Source organism: Pipistrellus kuhlii, unplaced genomic scaffold (assembly GCF_014108245.1).
Source record: "Pipistrellus kuhlii isolate mPipKuh1 unplaced genomic scaffold, mPipKuh1.p scaffold_m20_p_6, whole genome shotgun sequence".
NCBI classification, from domain to species: domain Eukaryota; kingdom Metazoa; phylum Chordata; class Mammalia; order Chiroptera; family Vespertilionidae; genus Pipistrellus; species Pipistrellus kuhlii.
The window spans coordinates 24,735,004-24,751,366 of NW_023425562.1; the positions used below are offsets into that span (position 1 = coordinate 24,735,004).

General features: G+C 43.3%; 1 protein-coding gene across 2 annotated transcripts in view; it reads right to left on the minus strand.

Moving 5' to 3' along the window:
* Positions 1–15,838, minus strand: part of EEFSEC (eukaryotic elongation factor, selenocysteine-tRNA specific) — a 212,917-nt gene extending 197,079 nt beyond the window's left edge. The window contains exon 1 of one of the 2 annotated variants that reach the window (XM_036418617.2): positions 15,449–15,838. In XM_036418617.2, the coding sequence (XP_036274510.1) occupies positions 15,449–15,767 (319 nt within the window). In that variant the 5' untranslated portion in view covers positions 15,768–15,838. The remainder of the gene's footprint in view (positions 1–15,448) is intronic. The other variant, XM_036418616.2, reaches the window with a different exon arrangement.
* Positions 15,839–16,363: the final 525 nt, after the last annotated feature.

Sequence of the window (16,363 nt, forward strand, 5' to 3'; positions counted from 1 at the left end):
AACAGGGCCGCCAGGCCCTCAGCGTGTGCGGTGAGCTGCACTGTGGTCGCCGTGTTCCAGGCACTGGTGTGCTGACCCTCTGTGGGCCATGAAATTAACCATCAGCACAGCAGAAATCTGCTCCGAGTTAAACTACTTTGCTACGCAAAGTGGCCTGAAAATGAAATATGAGGATTGAATTTCCACTGAAAGATTAACTTGTCTAACCTCAAGGCAGGCTTCCTCCACTGTGAACTCTGTTTGGCCAGTGGTTTAAAGTACCACAGGAGGGTGTATAATTGCTGCAGGCAGTGGGAAATGACCTCTTCATCTATTCATTTATTCATTCATTCATTCATGTATGCAAGTACCAAACATTTACTCTGGGCCCCTAAAGATGGAGTTGAATGATAATAGGCCCCTGCCCTCAAAGGGATCAAGTCCAGTGAAAAACATAATCCAGTAAACAGAAAATAACAACAAATGGAAAGAAAATGAGATCCTAGGGAATGTTATTGGCCCTCAAATGATGATCACCTAATCTAGGCTGTGGAGGGCCAGCAGTGAGGGCTCCCCAAAACATGCATGTAGCCAGAAGCATCTGTCCAGAGATTTGCAAGTAGTTCATTAAACTTGGGAGTCTTGACAGAGACAGAGACTGAGAGATAGACCAAGACAGAGAAACACAGAACCATCTGGAAGGACCTTGTCAGCCATACTGAAGAATCTGGCATTTATGCCAATGGAGAACAACTGAAGACTTTTAAACAGGAAAGAAAAATAATTACATTAGCCATCAGACACTGGGAAGAAATGTTGTATGCATCTAGTCAGGAGCTAGTAGAGACCTGTTCTAAGGAAGCAGCTATGGTGATGGGGATGCTGAATAGGTCAAAGGATATTTAGGAGGAACAAGACCTGGTAATGAATTCATATGAAAGCAAAGGAGGACATGCTGAGGATCATATCAAAGGTTGTGCCTTGTCTTGGCTCAGTGAACAGAGTCAGCCTGCAGACCAAAGGGTCCAGGGTTCCATTCTGGTCAGGGCAAGTACCATGGTTGCAGGTTCCTCCCTGGCCCAGACCCTGGTCAGAGCACATGCACGAGGCAACCAATCAAAGTGTTTCTCTCACATAGATATTTCTCTCTGTCTTCCCCTCTCTCTTCCACTCTCTCTAAAATAAATAGAAAAATATCCTAGGGTGAAGATTAAAAAAAAAAAAAATAGTTGTACCTTTTGAGAATGGAGATACCATTTCATTGAGAAGGTAAGGAACTAACAGTTATGGAGTCGGAGGGCCTATGGTGTTCACTGGTGGGGAAACCAGCCCAATAAGCAGTTAGAAACTCAGGTTTAGAGTCACCTATTCATACTTAAATTAATTAAAATTTCAGTTGCTCAGTTGTGCTAGCCTGAATACAAGTGCTGGATAGCCCCAATAGCTAACAGCTACCATACCAGACTGAGCCACCCAGAATATTCCCAGAAAAATCTGTTGGAAAGTACTGTCAGCCCTCTCTTGACCATGCTGAAAACTAATGGTAAACAATGTGCTGGCAAAAACTAGCTCTCCTTCCCAATCTTTCCATGGTCTACTGTCTGTGGACATTAAACAGCAAGTGCTCAAAAAACAGAATCCTTCTTAGATAAAGTCTTTTTTCTCTAGAGCAGAAATTCAGAGGACCATATCTGAATGTGTCCTAGATCGTTTTAGAGCATAGAGAACACTGAGCACGCACACCCACATACAAGAGGGTCTTTGGTGCTTGTGGCACAAGCCCTGAAATTCACCTGGAAATGACCACAAGCAGAACTATTTTTTAAGCAACACACTACAATATAACTGGGAAGACAGAGCTTTAGTCCCAGGGTCAGAAGACCAAGAACAAGCCATTGATCCTCCCAAAGCTTTAAGCAACCCAAATAAATCTGTGGTAAAGGATGGAGCCAGGGCAGATTCCTAAGGCCAAGTAGGTCAATGCTAGCAATTTTTAAAAAAGCCCTAATTTAAAAAAAAATTATTTTTTTTAATAATTCATGTTTATCTTTAGGTAGCACCTGTGCATGCCACCAAATAAATATCCTCAGGAAGCAGAGTAGAGACAAAGGAAATTATTTCAGTCTTCCTAAAGGCCCCAAGACAAGAGAGGCATCATCACAACACAAGAGATATGAAAAGAGAGAACGTCAACTTCTCTCTCAACAGTAAAACTTGTTTCTTCTCTTGCCAAGAGAGGATCACCATGTTAACTAAGTCCTTCCCGCTCCCTCCCCACCCAACTAGGGCTACTTCAAAGCAGCCAAGCCTAATCACACAGCACAAGAAAATAAAAGACCCAATTAACAAAAAACAACTCCAATAATCCAGGAGAGAATGGAAACAGAAATCTCTATTTTTGACAAACTAACTTATCCATAAACTCCTCAGCAAGGATGGGGCTAAAGTAAAAGAGTGGCTCATGGACAAATCAGGGGCTCAGAAATCTGACTGAGTTAAAACTGCTCCATCCACTGGCCTGTTTTCATGGGCTACGTAATATAGAGGGGAAACGCCATCCTCAGAGCCTGGATTGCAGGGCGCAGTAAGATGATCAAGGGTCTAGAACAGTATCCAGCAGACAGGAGCTGTTCTTAAACATGTCCATTCCGCTTCGCTCCCTCTGAGTGGCAGATGGCTCTTCAGCCTTTACGCAGTCTCCTATATCCACACCCCTGGAGCCACGCTTTCCTTCTGATGGTGCCCTTCTGCCAGTGGTATCACTCTCCCTCTCCCTCTTCCAGCAGATCTGAAAGCTGCAGTCACAATGGGGAGAGGGATGTCCAACCTCCAGACTACTTGTCATAGGCCCGCTCCTCAGACTCTTCAAAAGCCAGTAAACACAAGAGGCTCTCCAAATTCCTGAGCTCTGGGCCACGCCTGCCTCTGCAGCTCTAACACCCTAATGGTTCCTCTGTGAACATCACATTCTAGCCCTTCCTTCATCTTGGCTGTATCTTTGTCTACTTCTAGTCTTGTACCTGGAAAGCCTCCCATCTTCTCCACTGGCAAATCTCAACCATCCTTCAAAGTGTCAATAAGACACTCCTCCTTCTCATTCACCCATTACTTTGATGCCCTAGCCTCACCTCCCACTTCCCCCACACTTGAAAGTGGCAGCTACTGACTATTCTTCTGTGGCCAGGTACGCTCTCATGCTGCTGACCATTCAGTGTGTGCCATGGGTCAGCTCTGCCCTTTCTTTTTTTCTGCGTGGAAACTTCCAGACCACCCTACTAGGGTGTGCATATCTTATGCTCCTTTTCATAAAACCCTTACAACTCTGCATCTCATACTTAATTGGCTGTTGACACTGCCCCTACTCTTCATTAGCCTCAGGACTAGGAGCTCCTTGAAGACAGACACTTGCCGTCACTTTCAAACAAATGCATAATCATTGAATAAATGGTTGAATACAAGCCCAAATGTCCCCAGGGCCCAGGCATGTAAGACAAAGAAGAGCATTCTGAAGCACATATACCCACTCCTTCTACTGGGCTTCGGGACAGTGCCAACAGGCTGGAGCATGGCTCCATAGATACAAGAGTCTCCTTGTTTCCAGACAATCCAGGAATCTTTGTTATATAAGAAATCCTGGGGAGGGAGGGTGCAATGGTAAGATATGTACACATATAATACCTTAATAATAATAAAATAAAAAAAGGGGGAAAAAAGAAAGAAATACTGACTTTTAAATGATGAGATTTAAAAAAAATTTTTTAACTGTTATATGGGCCATCAAAACATATCTGCAGCCGAAACCGGTTTGGCTCAATGGTAGAGCGTCGGTCTGTGGACTGAAGGGTCCCGGGTTCGATTCCGGTCAGGGGCATGTACGTTGGTTGCGGGCACATCCCCGGTAGGAGGTGTGCAAGAGGCAGCTGTTTCTCTCTCATTGACGTTTCTAGCTCTCTATCTCTCTCCCTTCCTCTCTGTAAAAACAAAAACAAAAACAAAACAAAAAACATATCTGCAGGCCAGACCTGGACAAGACCCTAATGTGGGATGAGACCAAGGGATGAATAGTCAGATAACTATCTCCTGCAAGGCACAATGGACAGAAATGGGCAGATCCAGGAAGAGAACAGGAGAGAACCCAATAGGCTTTCCAGAAACAAGCAAATGGCATTTGCTACACACCTACCACAGGCCAAATAATGTGTTGAGAACATTTAATTTTGTCAATATATATTTATTTAATTCAACTCAACTAAATTACTTCTTTAACTCAAATATTACTGAATAAAGATAACCCACAGAATATTTGCAAATCACATATCGAATAAGGGACTGGTCTCTAGAATGCAAAAAGAACTCTCACAACTTGTTAATAAAAAGCTAAATAACCCAATCTTCCATAAAGTCTGAATGTTTGCTGACCCACCTTCGGGTGCTGTGCAGCTAAAAAGAAGGCCTAGGAGCTCAGTGTGGACCCTCCCATGGGCAGCTAAGCCCAGTGGAGGCAGCCACAAGCTGTGGATCACTTGAAGCTTAATTGGATTTAATTGACATTTATAGAATATTTCATCCCAAAGCTGTAGAACATAGTACCTTCTTCTCAAATGTACATGGAACATTCTCAAAGATAGGCCACATGTTAAGACACAAAACAAGCCTTTACAAGTTCAAGATTGAAATCATATCAAGCATCTTCTCAGATCACAATGGCATGAAACAAGAAATCAACTTCTATAAGTCAATTCAAAAAACTTAAAATACATGAACACTAAATAGTATGTTAATGAGTGGGTTACCAATGAGATAAAAAATGAAATAAAAAACTTCCTGGAGCCAGGCCGGTTTGGCTCAATGGATAGAGCGTCGGCTTGGAGACTGAAGGGTCCCGGGTTTGATTCCGGTCAAGGGCATGTACCTTGGTTGCGGGCATATCCCCAGTAGGGGGTGTGCAAGAAGTAGCTGATCGATGACTCTCTCTCATCGATGTTTCTAGCTCTCTACCTCTCTCCCTTCCTCTCTGTACAAACTCAATAAAATATATATATTTTTTAAATTAAAAAAAACTTCCTGGAAACAAGTGAAATGAACGTACAACAACATAATATCTATGGGACTCAGCAAAAGCATTCCTGAGAAAAAAGTTCATAGCATTGCAGGTCTACCTCAAGAAACAAAAAAAGCTAAAATAAATTATCTAACCCTACAACTAAAAAAAAATTAGAAAGACAACAATAAGTAAAGGGGCCAGAGGAAGTAGAAGGAAGGAAGTAATAAAGATCATTGCAGAAATAAATGACATAGAGACTAAAAATAAATAAATAACACACAATAGAAAAGATGAATGAAACCAAGAGCTGGTTCTTCAAAAAGATAAACAAGATTGATTATCTTTTAGCCAGACTCATCAAGAAACAAAGAGAGAGGACCCAAATAAATAAAATCAGAAATGAAAGAGATGAAGTGACAACTGATACCAAACTAATAAAAAGGACTATAGCTGGGACAAGTTTGACTAAGTGGATAGAGCATCGGCCTGCGGACTGAAGGGTCCCGGGTTCGATTCCGGTCAAGGTCATGTGCCTTGGTTGCAGGCACGTCCCCAGTTGGGGGGGGTGCAGGAGGCGGCTGGTCGATGTCTCTCTCATCGACGTTTCTGACTCTCTGTCCCTCTCAATTCCTCTCTGTGTAAAATCAATAAAATATATTAAAAAAATAAAAAATAAAAAGGACTATAAAAAAAAATATTACAAACAAGTATATGCCAACAAATTGGACAATCTGGGTAAAATAGACAAATTCTTAGAAACATATAATCTTCCAAAATTCAATCAGGAGGAATCTCTAAACCTGAATAGGCCAATAACAACTAATGAAATTAAAGGAGTAATTTAAAAATTTCCAGCAGCTCTAACCCATGTGGCTGAGCTGGTTAAGTGTTGTCCCATTGCACCGAGAATTCACCTGCTTGATTCCCAGTCAGGGCACAGGCCAGGGCTGCAGGCTCAAACCCAAGTAGGGGCATATAGGAGGCAGCTGATTAATGTTTCTCTCTCTCATTGATGTTTCTCTCTTTCCCTCTCCCTTTCTCTCTCTCTAAAGTCAATAAAAACATTTTTTTTTTAATCCCAGCAAACAAAATTTTTGGACCAGACAGATTTACAAGCAAGTTCTACTAACCATTCAAAGAAGAACTAACACCTATCAACCACAAACTATTCCAAAAAATTCTGGAGGAGGGAAGACTTCCAAGCTCTTTTTACAAGACCAGCATTATCCTAATTTCAAAACCAGATAAAGACACTAGAAAGAAAATTATGGGCCAATATCCCTGATGATCATAAATATTCAAAATCCTTAACACCAAAAAAGTTGCAGGTTTCATTCCCTGGTCAGGGCACATACCTAGGTTGCAGGTACAGTCCAGTCCTTGGTCAGGACACAAATGGGAGGCAATGATCAATGTTTCTCACATTAATCACTGCCTCCCATTTTCACTTTTTGGCTATTATAAACATCTCACATTCATGTTTATAATAGCCAAAAAGTGAAAATAATCCAAATGTCCTTCAACTGATAAATGGATTTAAAAAACAAAAATGTGGTCTCTGCATATAATGGAATACTATTTTTTTTATTTTTAATATACTTTATTGATTTGTTACAGAGAGGAAGGGAGAGGGATAGAGAGTTAGAAACATCAATGAGAGAGAAACATTGATCAGCTGCCTCCTGCACATCCCCTACTAGGGATGTGCCCGCATCCAAAGTATATATATGCCCTTGACCAGAATCAAACCCAGGACCTTTCAGTCTGCAAGCCGACACTCAATCCACTGAGCCAAACCGGTTTTAGCTGGAATACTATTCAGTCATGAAAAGGGATGAAGTAGAGCTGGGGTAAGGGGAATGGGGAGTTATCATTTAATGGGTATAGAGTTTCAGTTTTGTAAGATGAAAAGAGTTCTAGATATAGATGCCACCAAATTGTAAACATAAAAATGGTCAAGATGGTAAATTTCATGTAATATATACTTTACAATTAAAAATAAAAAAATATTTTCAAAAGAAGAATGAAGTATATATAGTTAATGCTACAACATGGATGAACCTTGAAAGCAGTACACTAAGTAAAAGAAGCTAGACACAAAAGGTCACATATTGTATGATTCCATTTATATGAAATGTCCAGAAAAGATAAATCTATAGAGACATAAGTAGATTAGTGTTTGCCTAGACCTGGGGGAGAGAATGGAAAGTGACTGCTAATGGGTATGGGGTTTCTTTGGGGGTTTTTTGTTGTTGTTGTTCTGTTTTTTAAAAATAAGTTTTTTATTTCAGAGGATGAGACAGGGAGGGAGAGATAGAAACATCAATGATGGTGAGAGAGAAAATCATAAATTAACTGCCTCCTGCACACCCGGGGATCAAGCCCGCAACCTGGGAATGTGCCCTTGACCAGAATCAAACCCAGGACCCTTCAGTCCACAGGCTATCCACTGAGCCAAACTGGCTAGGGCTGGGGTTTCTTTTTGTAGTGATGAAAATATTCTCAACTTAGACTATGCAACAGCTACACAGTACTGTGAATATACTAAAAAAACAACAACAGTAAAGTGTACACTTAAAGTGGGTGAATTTATGGTACATGAATTATATCTCAATAAAAATGTTTAAAAACATTATTGAATATCTACTATGTGCCTGGCCCACACAAAGTAATTCAGATGTCTCTGTCCTGTGATGCCCCTTGTGAAGCTAATGGGAACAACAGTTGGAAGACAGCCAGCAACAGAGGAGTGGAAGCATGAGGTAGAACATGGGCCCATTCCCACTTCCAGCTCCACCCTGAGGCCACCTCAGAAATGACAGGCTGCACCTCATCAGGACTGAGACCTTGGGGTTACCTAAAGCATCAGAGCTGCATACACTGTACTGTCATCTTCATTCAGCATAAGTCCAAGGTCAGCTGAGGCTCCAGCCAACAAAGGATGACAGCATCATGGAATAGAGGTGAGGAGTAGGGGGATGGGGATATGTGCCAGGGCTTAATTTATGAGTTGCTTCCTTGGATGCCTGTTCAGATCTTATTCCATCCTGGATGGGTTGACTTTGAAGAAAAACCCAAGAGACATGCTGAGAGAAAACAAAAGAGATGCTAAGTGAAAAGTTTAAAAACAATTAATTTTAAATGATTACAGCTTTACCAAAAGCTATGGCTATGATTTCCTTCTGACTTTGATTATAACCTTCCAGCAAAAATATCTGCCTTAAGAAGGCTAAGTCTTTGCATTATTTTCTATTCCTAGCATGACTACAAAAATATTCTTTGATTTAACATTTGATATGTTTTGTTCTCAAGGGCAAGCCCCATGAGAAGAAAAATGTACCCTAACAGAATGAAATATGACTACCTGTTTCCATTTTTCTTTCCTGTTGGTTCCTGTTCAAATATTCTGCATTAATTTAAACTCAGAGCTGCATCTCTGATATTATTCTACTCCCACACTGTCATCAAAACTGAAGTAAAGTCACCCGCTGTCCAATTCCAGCAGAAAGTACTGCAGACACAGCTCAACTTAAGACTCTCCTAGAGATGGCTAAAGGCACTCCAACTTGGATGGAGATCAGGTGGCGTCAGAGAGTGAAAAGGTAGCAGACAAAACAGGAAAACTTGTATTTGAATAGAAAGAAACATACTTGGCACTGAGGAAGGCCGACTTCCAATCTGGACATACAGAGGCTTAAAGCAAGTTAAAACAAGAGACACCAGCAGAGAACATCACAAAAGTGGCACTGGCCCTAGGTGGTGTGGCTCAGTTGGTTGGGTGTCATTCCGGCCCCAAAAGGTTACTGCCCCAGTCAGGGCACAAGCCTAGGTTGCGGGCTCAGTGCAGAAAGCAGCCTAATGATGTTTCTTTCTCTCTCTCTCCTTTCCCCACTCTCTCCAAAAATTAATAAAATAAATTTTTAAAATGTAAGTGGCACTAAAGAGAAGAATCTTTGATATGGTGCACATCTTTCAACAAAGAATAAAAAATAAATAAAAGGCAGCTTTCCCTGGATGAGCACTAAGGTTCGGGGAACCTATACCTGGCAGATTCTAGGAATTAAAGAAGTTAAGGTTAAGGAAACATTTTCACTTATATAGGCTCCTTTAAATATGCCTCAGTAGCCCTAGCCAGTTTGGCTAAGTGAAGAGAGCGTCATTCTGCGGACTGAAGGGTCCCGAGTTCAGGGCTCGGGCAGGAGGCAGCCAATCAATGTGCTTCTCTCACATCGATATTTCTCTTTGTCTTTCCCTCTCTCTTCCACTGTCTCTAAAAATCAGTGGGAAAATGTCCTCAATGAGAATTAAAATATAAATATGTATATGCCTCAATATTTTAGGGCAAACATATATGAATACCACAAAGTATTTTTACACAGATTCATAAGAAGAATTAGGGACAAGAAAACCCGAAAGTAGGTTTTTTTTCCTTTGGTTGGTTTTGCATTAGAATAACATCCAAATATCTCAAATAGTTAGGCCCCCAGTTTGTTTTCTCTGCTTGTCCTGTATGGCTTTCTGGGCATTAGATGCAGATGCCCACACATTAATATCAGAAAGCTGATTGAGCCCTGGCCAGGTAGCTCAGTTCGTTAGAGTGTCATCCCAATGTGCCATGGTTGAGGGTTCCATTCCCAGTCAGAGTACATAAAAAAATCAACCAATAGATGGATAAGTAAATGCAACAACAAATCTCTCTCTCTCTCTCTCTCTCTCTCTCTCTCTCTCTCTCTCTCTCTCTCTCTCTCTCTTCCTTTCTCTAAAATCATTTTTTTTAAATCTGGTTAAAAACACACATTCAGTAACACACACAAACACCCTGTTTCATGGGGCCAAAGAAAAAACTCAGACAGACTGCAGGCATACCCCTTGATAAAACAGGACAAAGGGACAAGCACTTTCTCCACATTGGCACCAAGAGCTCAGAAAGCTGGAAAAACAGAAGGCAAATTAGCTTGTTTTACAAACAATGCTTTTTCTCGGGCTGCAGAGGTAAAAATCCGGGGGCTGCTGACTGTTTTTCCTCCAAAGAGCGAGCCCTGAGTGAGACTTACAAAGCTTTGGCAGCTTTCATCAGCTGTGTCCAGGGGGACCTGAGATGGTCCAAGCCACGCGGGAAGAGCCACTTAAATAAATGGTAGGCACAGGAGGCAAGAGATCAGGGCAACAAGTGGTAGCAGAAGAGCTGCTGTTCATTAACTACTGGAACAAAAGACCGGGAGACAATACACTGTTAATCCTAGCAGCCGCTAGAGGACTATAAATTGCCAAACCAATATACCAGCATTTTTCAGCTCTCCTCTTTCCTGCCAGAGTTAGATTAAGGATGGGTCCAAGTCCCTCATCCCCACCCAAGTCTTTAAAACATACATTACTGAATCTTTTCGAAGTTCTAACCCTGAAAGGTTAATACTCCAAATGGATGAGAGAAAAATGCTGCCCTGAAACACCGCTACAGGGATGGGAGAGGATGGGCACTTCGTCATTCACACTGAGAATGCCCGAGGACAGGCTGTGTGGTCAGATAAACAATTCAGTCAGCCCCGCCATTTATGAATTGTGTTTCCTGATCTCTCTGAGCCTCTGCTTCTTCATCTGTAAAATTGGAATATCTCTTCCCTCACACAACTGCTGCGAAGGTAAACAACAACAACAACAACAAAAACACACGAGGGTAGCATTAAGTAAATGGGAAGTACTACTGTTGTTATTAACCCCATAGCTCCACTTAGGAGTTTTATCTATGGCCACATAGATCAAGGAGATAAAACCCAATTTTCTCTAAGTTAAGAAATAATTCTTTTTGTACATGAAAGTATTTAGGGGAGCAACAGGATTAATGAGAGCCAGCTTTACGATACATTAAATTTCAGAGATATCATCATGGAACTCAGTCAATAGTTCTAATTTCCTTCTACTGAGAATAATGTATTCAGCAAGGGGTCTAACCCATTCACACAGGCTGGGAACACTAACAAAAGCCCAATTTTCCAGCAATCCCAGGGATAGGTGCAGTGCCTTGTGCCAGTAGGAGGCCCTGCCCAGCGATCTTGCCTTTCTAATGTTTGGGCCTGAACATTTCACAAACCTGCTTTAAAAGCCTCCCAGTACCCCTAGGAGAAACCTAAACTAAGGGCCTAATCTAAGCCAAACACCACTCTCATGGGATCTGGCACATCAACATTTTATTTTCATCTTTGGCACACCTCCCTACACACCAAGCTGATTTCCAGCTGCACCTAAATGCCAGCTGTTATCTCTGATTCTAAACAAACAAGACAGCATATTTAAGCCTCCCAGCCCTGCCCAGGTATTTTCTCTACCAGGAAAGTTCTTCTTTCCCTATCATGTCTCCCCCACCCCTGCCCCCAGCAAATTAAATTATTCCTGCTTCTGTAAAATGTCGGCAGTCTGCAAACTGTGGCTTGTGAGCCACATGTGGCTCTTTGGCCCCTTGAATGTGGCTCTCCCACAAAATACCACATGCGGGCGTGCATGTACAGTGCAACTGAAACTTCGTGGCCCCTGCGCAGAAGTCAGCTATCTGTTCCCAAAAGAAATTTCAATCGTTGTGCTGTTGATATTTGGCTCTGTTGGCTGAGTTTGCTGACCACTGTCCTATGTGCAAAGAGCTTAACAGGTCACTCTGCACATGAGACAGCGGCTCTGCGGTCAGCTCCCAGAGGAAGGAAAAAGAACCAGCAGGCATGATGTGCCTACTTCAGACTGACTGCTCTCTGCTCACTATAACCAGCTAGCCCAGGAGCTGGTACACAGGTTCATTCACTTGGAACTTACCAAGTGCCTACTATACCGCAAGCTCTGGACCAAAAAGTGAGAATACACTGGAGGACAGAGACAACTAACAAGTCAAAAGATGGAGAATATCAGAAAATAAAAAGGGCTATATGGAAACAAAATATGGACACGAGAAAGTATGAGAAGAGAGGTGGAGACACTTTAGATAGGAAGATCAGAGGAAGCCTCTCTGAAGTGGCATTCAAACTGAGACGTAAATGATGGGGAGCCAAATGACTAAACAGAGGGAACAGCAGGTGCAAAGACTGGCCCATTCAGTAAGTATAATAGAAATAAAGCCAGTGTGGCTGAAAATAGGGAAAGGAAGGGATGAGGCTCATTGGAAAGCAAAGGCCTGACCATAAAGAGGGTCTCTTTCTGTGGGCTATAAAAAGGAAGCTGGGTTTTACTCTAAGCACAATAAGAAGCCACTGGAAAGTCTTGAAGCCAAGGGTTGGCAATATCTGATGATCATTTGTAAGACGAGTACATGTCTACTATGTGGAGAATAAATTAGAGAGAGGAGGAGTGCAAGTGGTTAGGAGAGGAAGAACAAAGTCCAGAACTGTAAGAGTCCAGCTGCCACAAGCCAGGATTTGGCCTCTGGAGACATTTCAAGAAGGCGAAGATATCCAAGGTCTTATGGATCATGAGGATAACTAAAGACATTGACCAGATCCAGGTTGAGGGCAGCAGAGTCAGGTTCCAACATCAGCCCTGGGTATTTTACTCTCCAAGTTTGTTTCCTCATCTGAAAAATAGGACCAATATTCCCACTACATGCCTACCCCTTGAGGTTGTTGCCTAGAATCAAATTCTTGGCATGGGCCTGGGTCAGAGTAGAACCTCAAATGTGAGCAGCCTTCCCTCAAAAGTAAACACTCTTATTTTCTCATTTCCCTGAAAAGGAGGGTAGGAATCTGACCTATTTATGGATAAATACTAGCAGCCATGGTCTCACCATTCCAATGTGCTCAGGTCACATCTTAATGCCTGTAATATGAATAGGAAAGTCTCACTCAGGAGGTGAGAGAAAAATAAAAAGAGTCACAATGTACCTATAAGAGAAACATTCCTCTTCTTTTCTTCTATAATGTTATAATCTAGACCAAGGACTTGCCTAATTCCTGAGGCATTGCTGACATAAAATCAGGGCAGTATCTGAAACCTTTGTGTCCTATCAAAAGCTTCTCTCTAAATGTGTATGTTAGAAGGGGGCAGTGGCAGTATAAAGTGGTCTGAGGAAGCGTGGGGGAAGCTTTGCAGTGAAGCACAGCTGGGCTTGCCACTTATTAGCAACATCCTAAATCCCAATTACCTCAACTGCTAAAGGGTAACCACCACACTTTTTGTAGGGTTTGCCCAGAAAGTGGCAAACATGCCACAAAAGCAATGCCAATAAAGAGCTTCGTAGTTACTCCTATCTGCCAGTGTCTGGAAGGTCCAGAATTAGATTCTAAAGTCATACAGTTAGTAAGAGTGAAAGCCAGGCCCTAAGCCCAGTTCTGACTCCAAAAGTACATCCTTCACCACTTTACATTATATACTAAAAAAGACTAAGAATTTTCCTTCTGTCTCTCTTTTTTAAAATCTGTCTCTTCCACTTCCAACCTAGCCTGACTCAGAGTACATGCCTTAAAATACATTTGGATGCGACCAGAGTTCAGTTACAAGGGGAGGAGAAAAGGGTAGAGGTCACATGCCCCTTTATGACTGAAATATACATATGGCTTGAGTAGCAGACTTTAGACAGCATGATCTTGGGCCGATCCCCTCTCTTCTTTGAGCCTCCATTTCCTCTACTATAAATGGGGGAAGTTACTAGTATCTCAGACTGCCTACAGCATAGGACAGTTAAGCAGTAATAATGATGAAAGCAACTAACACACTCACTATGCCCATCGACCAATTAGGCCATCCGTCACTAGGCCAATAAAACCATCAGCCCAAGACAGACCACGTTAGGCTCATGTCAGAGTCCATGTGGAAGACAAGTTGGGATTTGCACTGATGGGTCCAATCAATACTTCCGAGAACATACTTCTGGAAACTCCCTTCGCTTGCCTGGCCCTACTTCCAGTTGCCCCTGCTCATCCTCCTCCCCACATAGAACTTTTCAAAATTCTTTGATTTCTCTTGTTTTATGTTTTTATTGATTTCAGAGAGGGAGAGATAGAAACATCAACGATGAGAGAGAATCACTGATCTGCTGCCTCCTGCATATCCCCCACTAGGGATCGGAAACCCAGGCATGTGCCCTGACCGAGAGTCAAACCGTAACCTCCTGGCTCATAGGTCGACACTCAGCCACTGAGCCACACCAGCTGGGCTCTTTGATATATTTCAAATCTATGCCTATGTCACTGTTTGTCATCCCTTTTAATAAATCTCTGAAGATACTGTTGTTATAGAACCGCGGGTTAAACATGTTCAATAAAAAATAATCATCTGGCCCAGCAGTGGCTCAGTGGTTGAGGGTCAACCTAGGAATCAGGTCACAGTTTGAATCCCAGTTGGGCATATGCCCAGGTTGCGGGCTCAATCCCCAATCAGGCAGAAGGCAACTGATCAATGATTCCCTCTCACCATTGATGTTTCTATCTCTCCCTCTCCCTTCCTCTCTGAAATAAATAAAAATACTAAAAATCTATATACACATGCCCTTTGCCCCAGCCAGTTCAGTTCTAGGAGCTTATCCTACAGATATATCAGCACATCCATCAGAGATTTCTGTTCTAGAAAATTCACTGAAGCATCATTAGCAAAAACTTAAAACGAATAAATATCCATCAAGAGATAGTTAAGAAGGGACTCTTTCCTCCTCCTCATATGGGAGTCTGTACTTGTTTTCAATAAATTTCCACTTTTGTGAAAAAAAGGAGAAAGTTAAGAAATGTTGGTGCAAGTATACAACGCAATCTTATGAGACATATGGAACCCTTAAAGTAAAATAGTGTATATGTTGCCCTAACCGGTTTGGCTCAGTGGATAGAGCGTGGGTCTGCGGACTGAAAGGTCCCAGGTTTGATTCTGGTCAAGGGCATGCACCTTGGTTGGGGGCACATCCCCAGTAGGGGGTGTGCAGGAGGTAGCTGGTTGATGTTTCTCTCTCATCAGTGTTTCTGGCTCTCTATCCCTCTCCCTTCCTCTCTGTAAAAAATCAATAAATATATTTTAGAAAATAGTGTAGATGTTGTTACCAATTTGTAAAAAAAAAAAAAAAAAAAAAAAAAAAAAAAAAGGAAGAAGTAAAAAAGGAGGGGGATGTAGGTATACACAGATATGCCTGTCTTTATATATGAGTTTTTCTGAATGATACACAAGACTGGGAACAGTGTTGCCTCTGGGAATGGGAACAGGGCGACCAAAGGACAGGTGAGTGGTGACCTATTTGTGACATTTTTTTACGAATATAATTTTTGAACTCTTTTCAGTTTTCTCAGTATTACAAACACATCTTGACTTTCTGAAAACTCAAAAACTTTTTAAAGCACCTTCCTGCTCAGCTGTGCTGGGTGGGAAAAGCTTCCAAGGCCAGCGAAGCCCGGGGCTTGGGGAAGCCTCGCTGGCCCCACCTCCTGAGCGAGGCGCTCGCCGGCGCCGGCTCCCGTCCCCGCCCGCGCTCACCGCCGATGATGGTCCGGATGAGGGAGGCGTGCCCGGGGCAGTCCACCAGCGTGACCTGCAGCTGCGGCTCGCCCGGCTCGGGCCCGGCCTCCGGCGCCGCGGGGCGGGATGCGGGCAGCGCCGATCGCAGGCGCGCGGGCAGCGGCACCGAGAAGCACGAGAAGCCCAGGTCCAGCGTGATGCCGCGCTCGCGGCTCTGCGGCTGCTTGTCGAAGGCGGCGGTGGAGGCCGTGGTGCTCAGCGCCCGCGCAAGCGCCGTCTTGCCGCTGTCAATGTGGCCCAGCACGCCCACGTTCACGTTCACCCGCACCCCTGCCATGCCGCCGCCGCCCGGGACACCAGCCGGTTCGCCCCTCCCGCGGCCGCCGCTGCAGTCCGATCCTCTAAGCTGTCCCCGCCGTCACCCGCGCGACAGACATTCCAGTTCCGGCCCCGAAGTTTCCGCCTTCTGCACCTATGGGCACCGCCAGACACAGCGCAGGAGGAGGGTGGCCCAGGACGGGACTCGAATACAGTGCTGCTCACCTGGCACCTCCCACCTAAAGCATGGAGGAACCTGAGATTGGGGACTCCATCCTGCCATCCACTGCAAAGCTAGAACTGCATAGAATACACAGAGAATCAAAACCCTGGACCCAGGGCTCAGCCCTCTTATTTCCTCTTTCTCTCCCTTCCTCACTCCTTCCCTCATGATCTTTCCTGTCTTGGCTTTAAGAGCCATCAACTTTTAAATGGATATCTCTAACCAGGCTTCTCTTAACTGCATACAATCTGAATGGCTAATAGGTATCTCAAACTTTGTGTCCTCACTCCACCAACAGCCCCCATCACATTTATGGAGAACTACATTCTCAGTTCCTCAGGCAGTAAACCTGGCTCAATCCATGAGTCCTCTCTTCCTTTTATATCCCACAT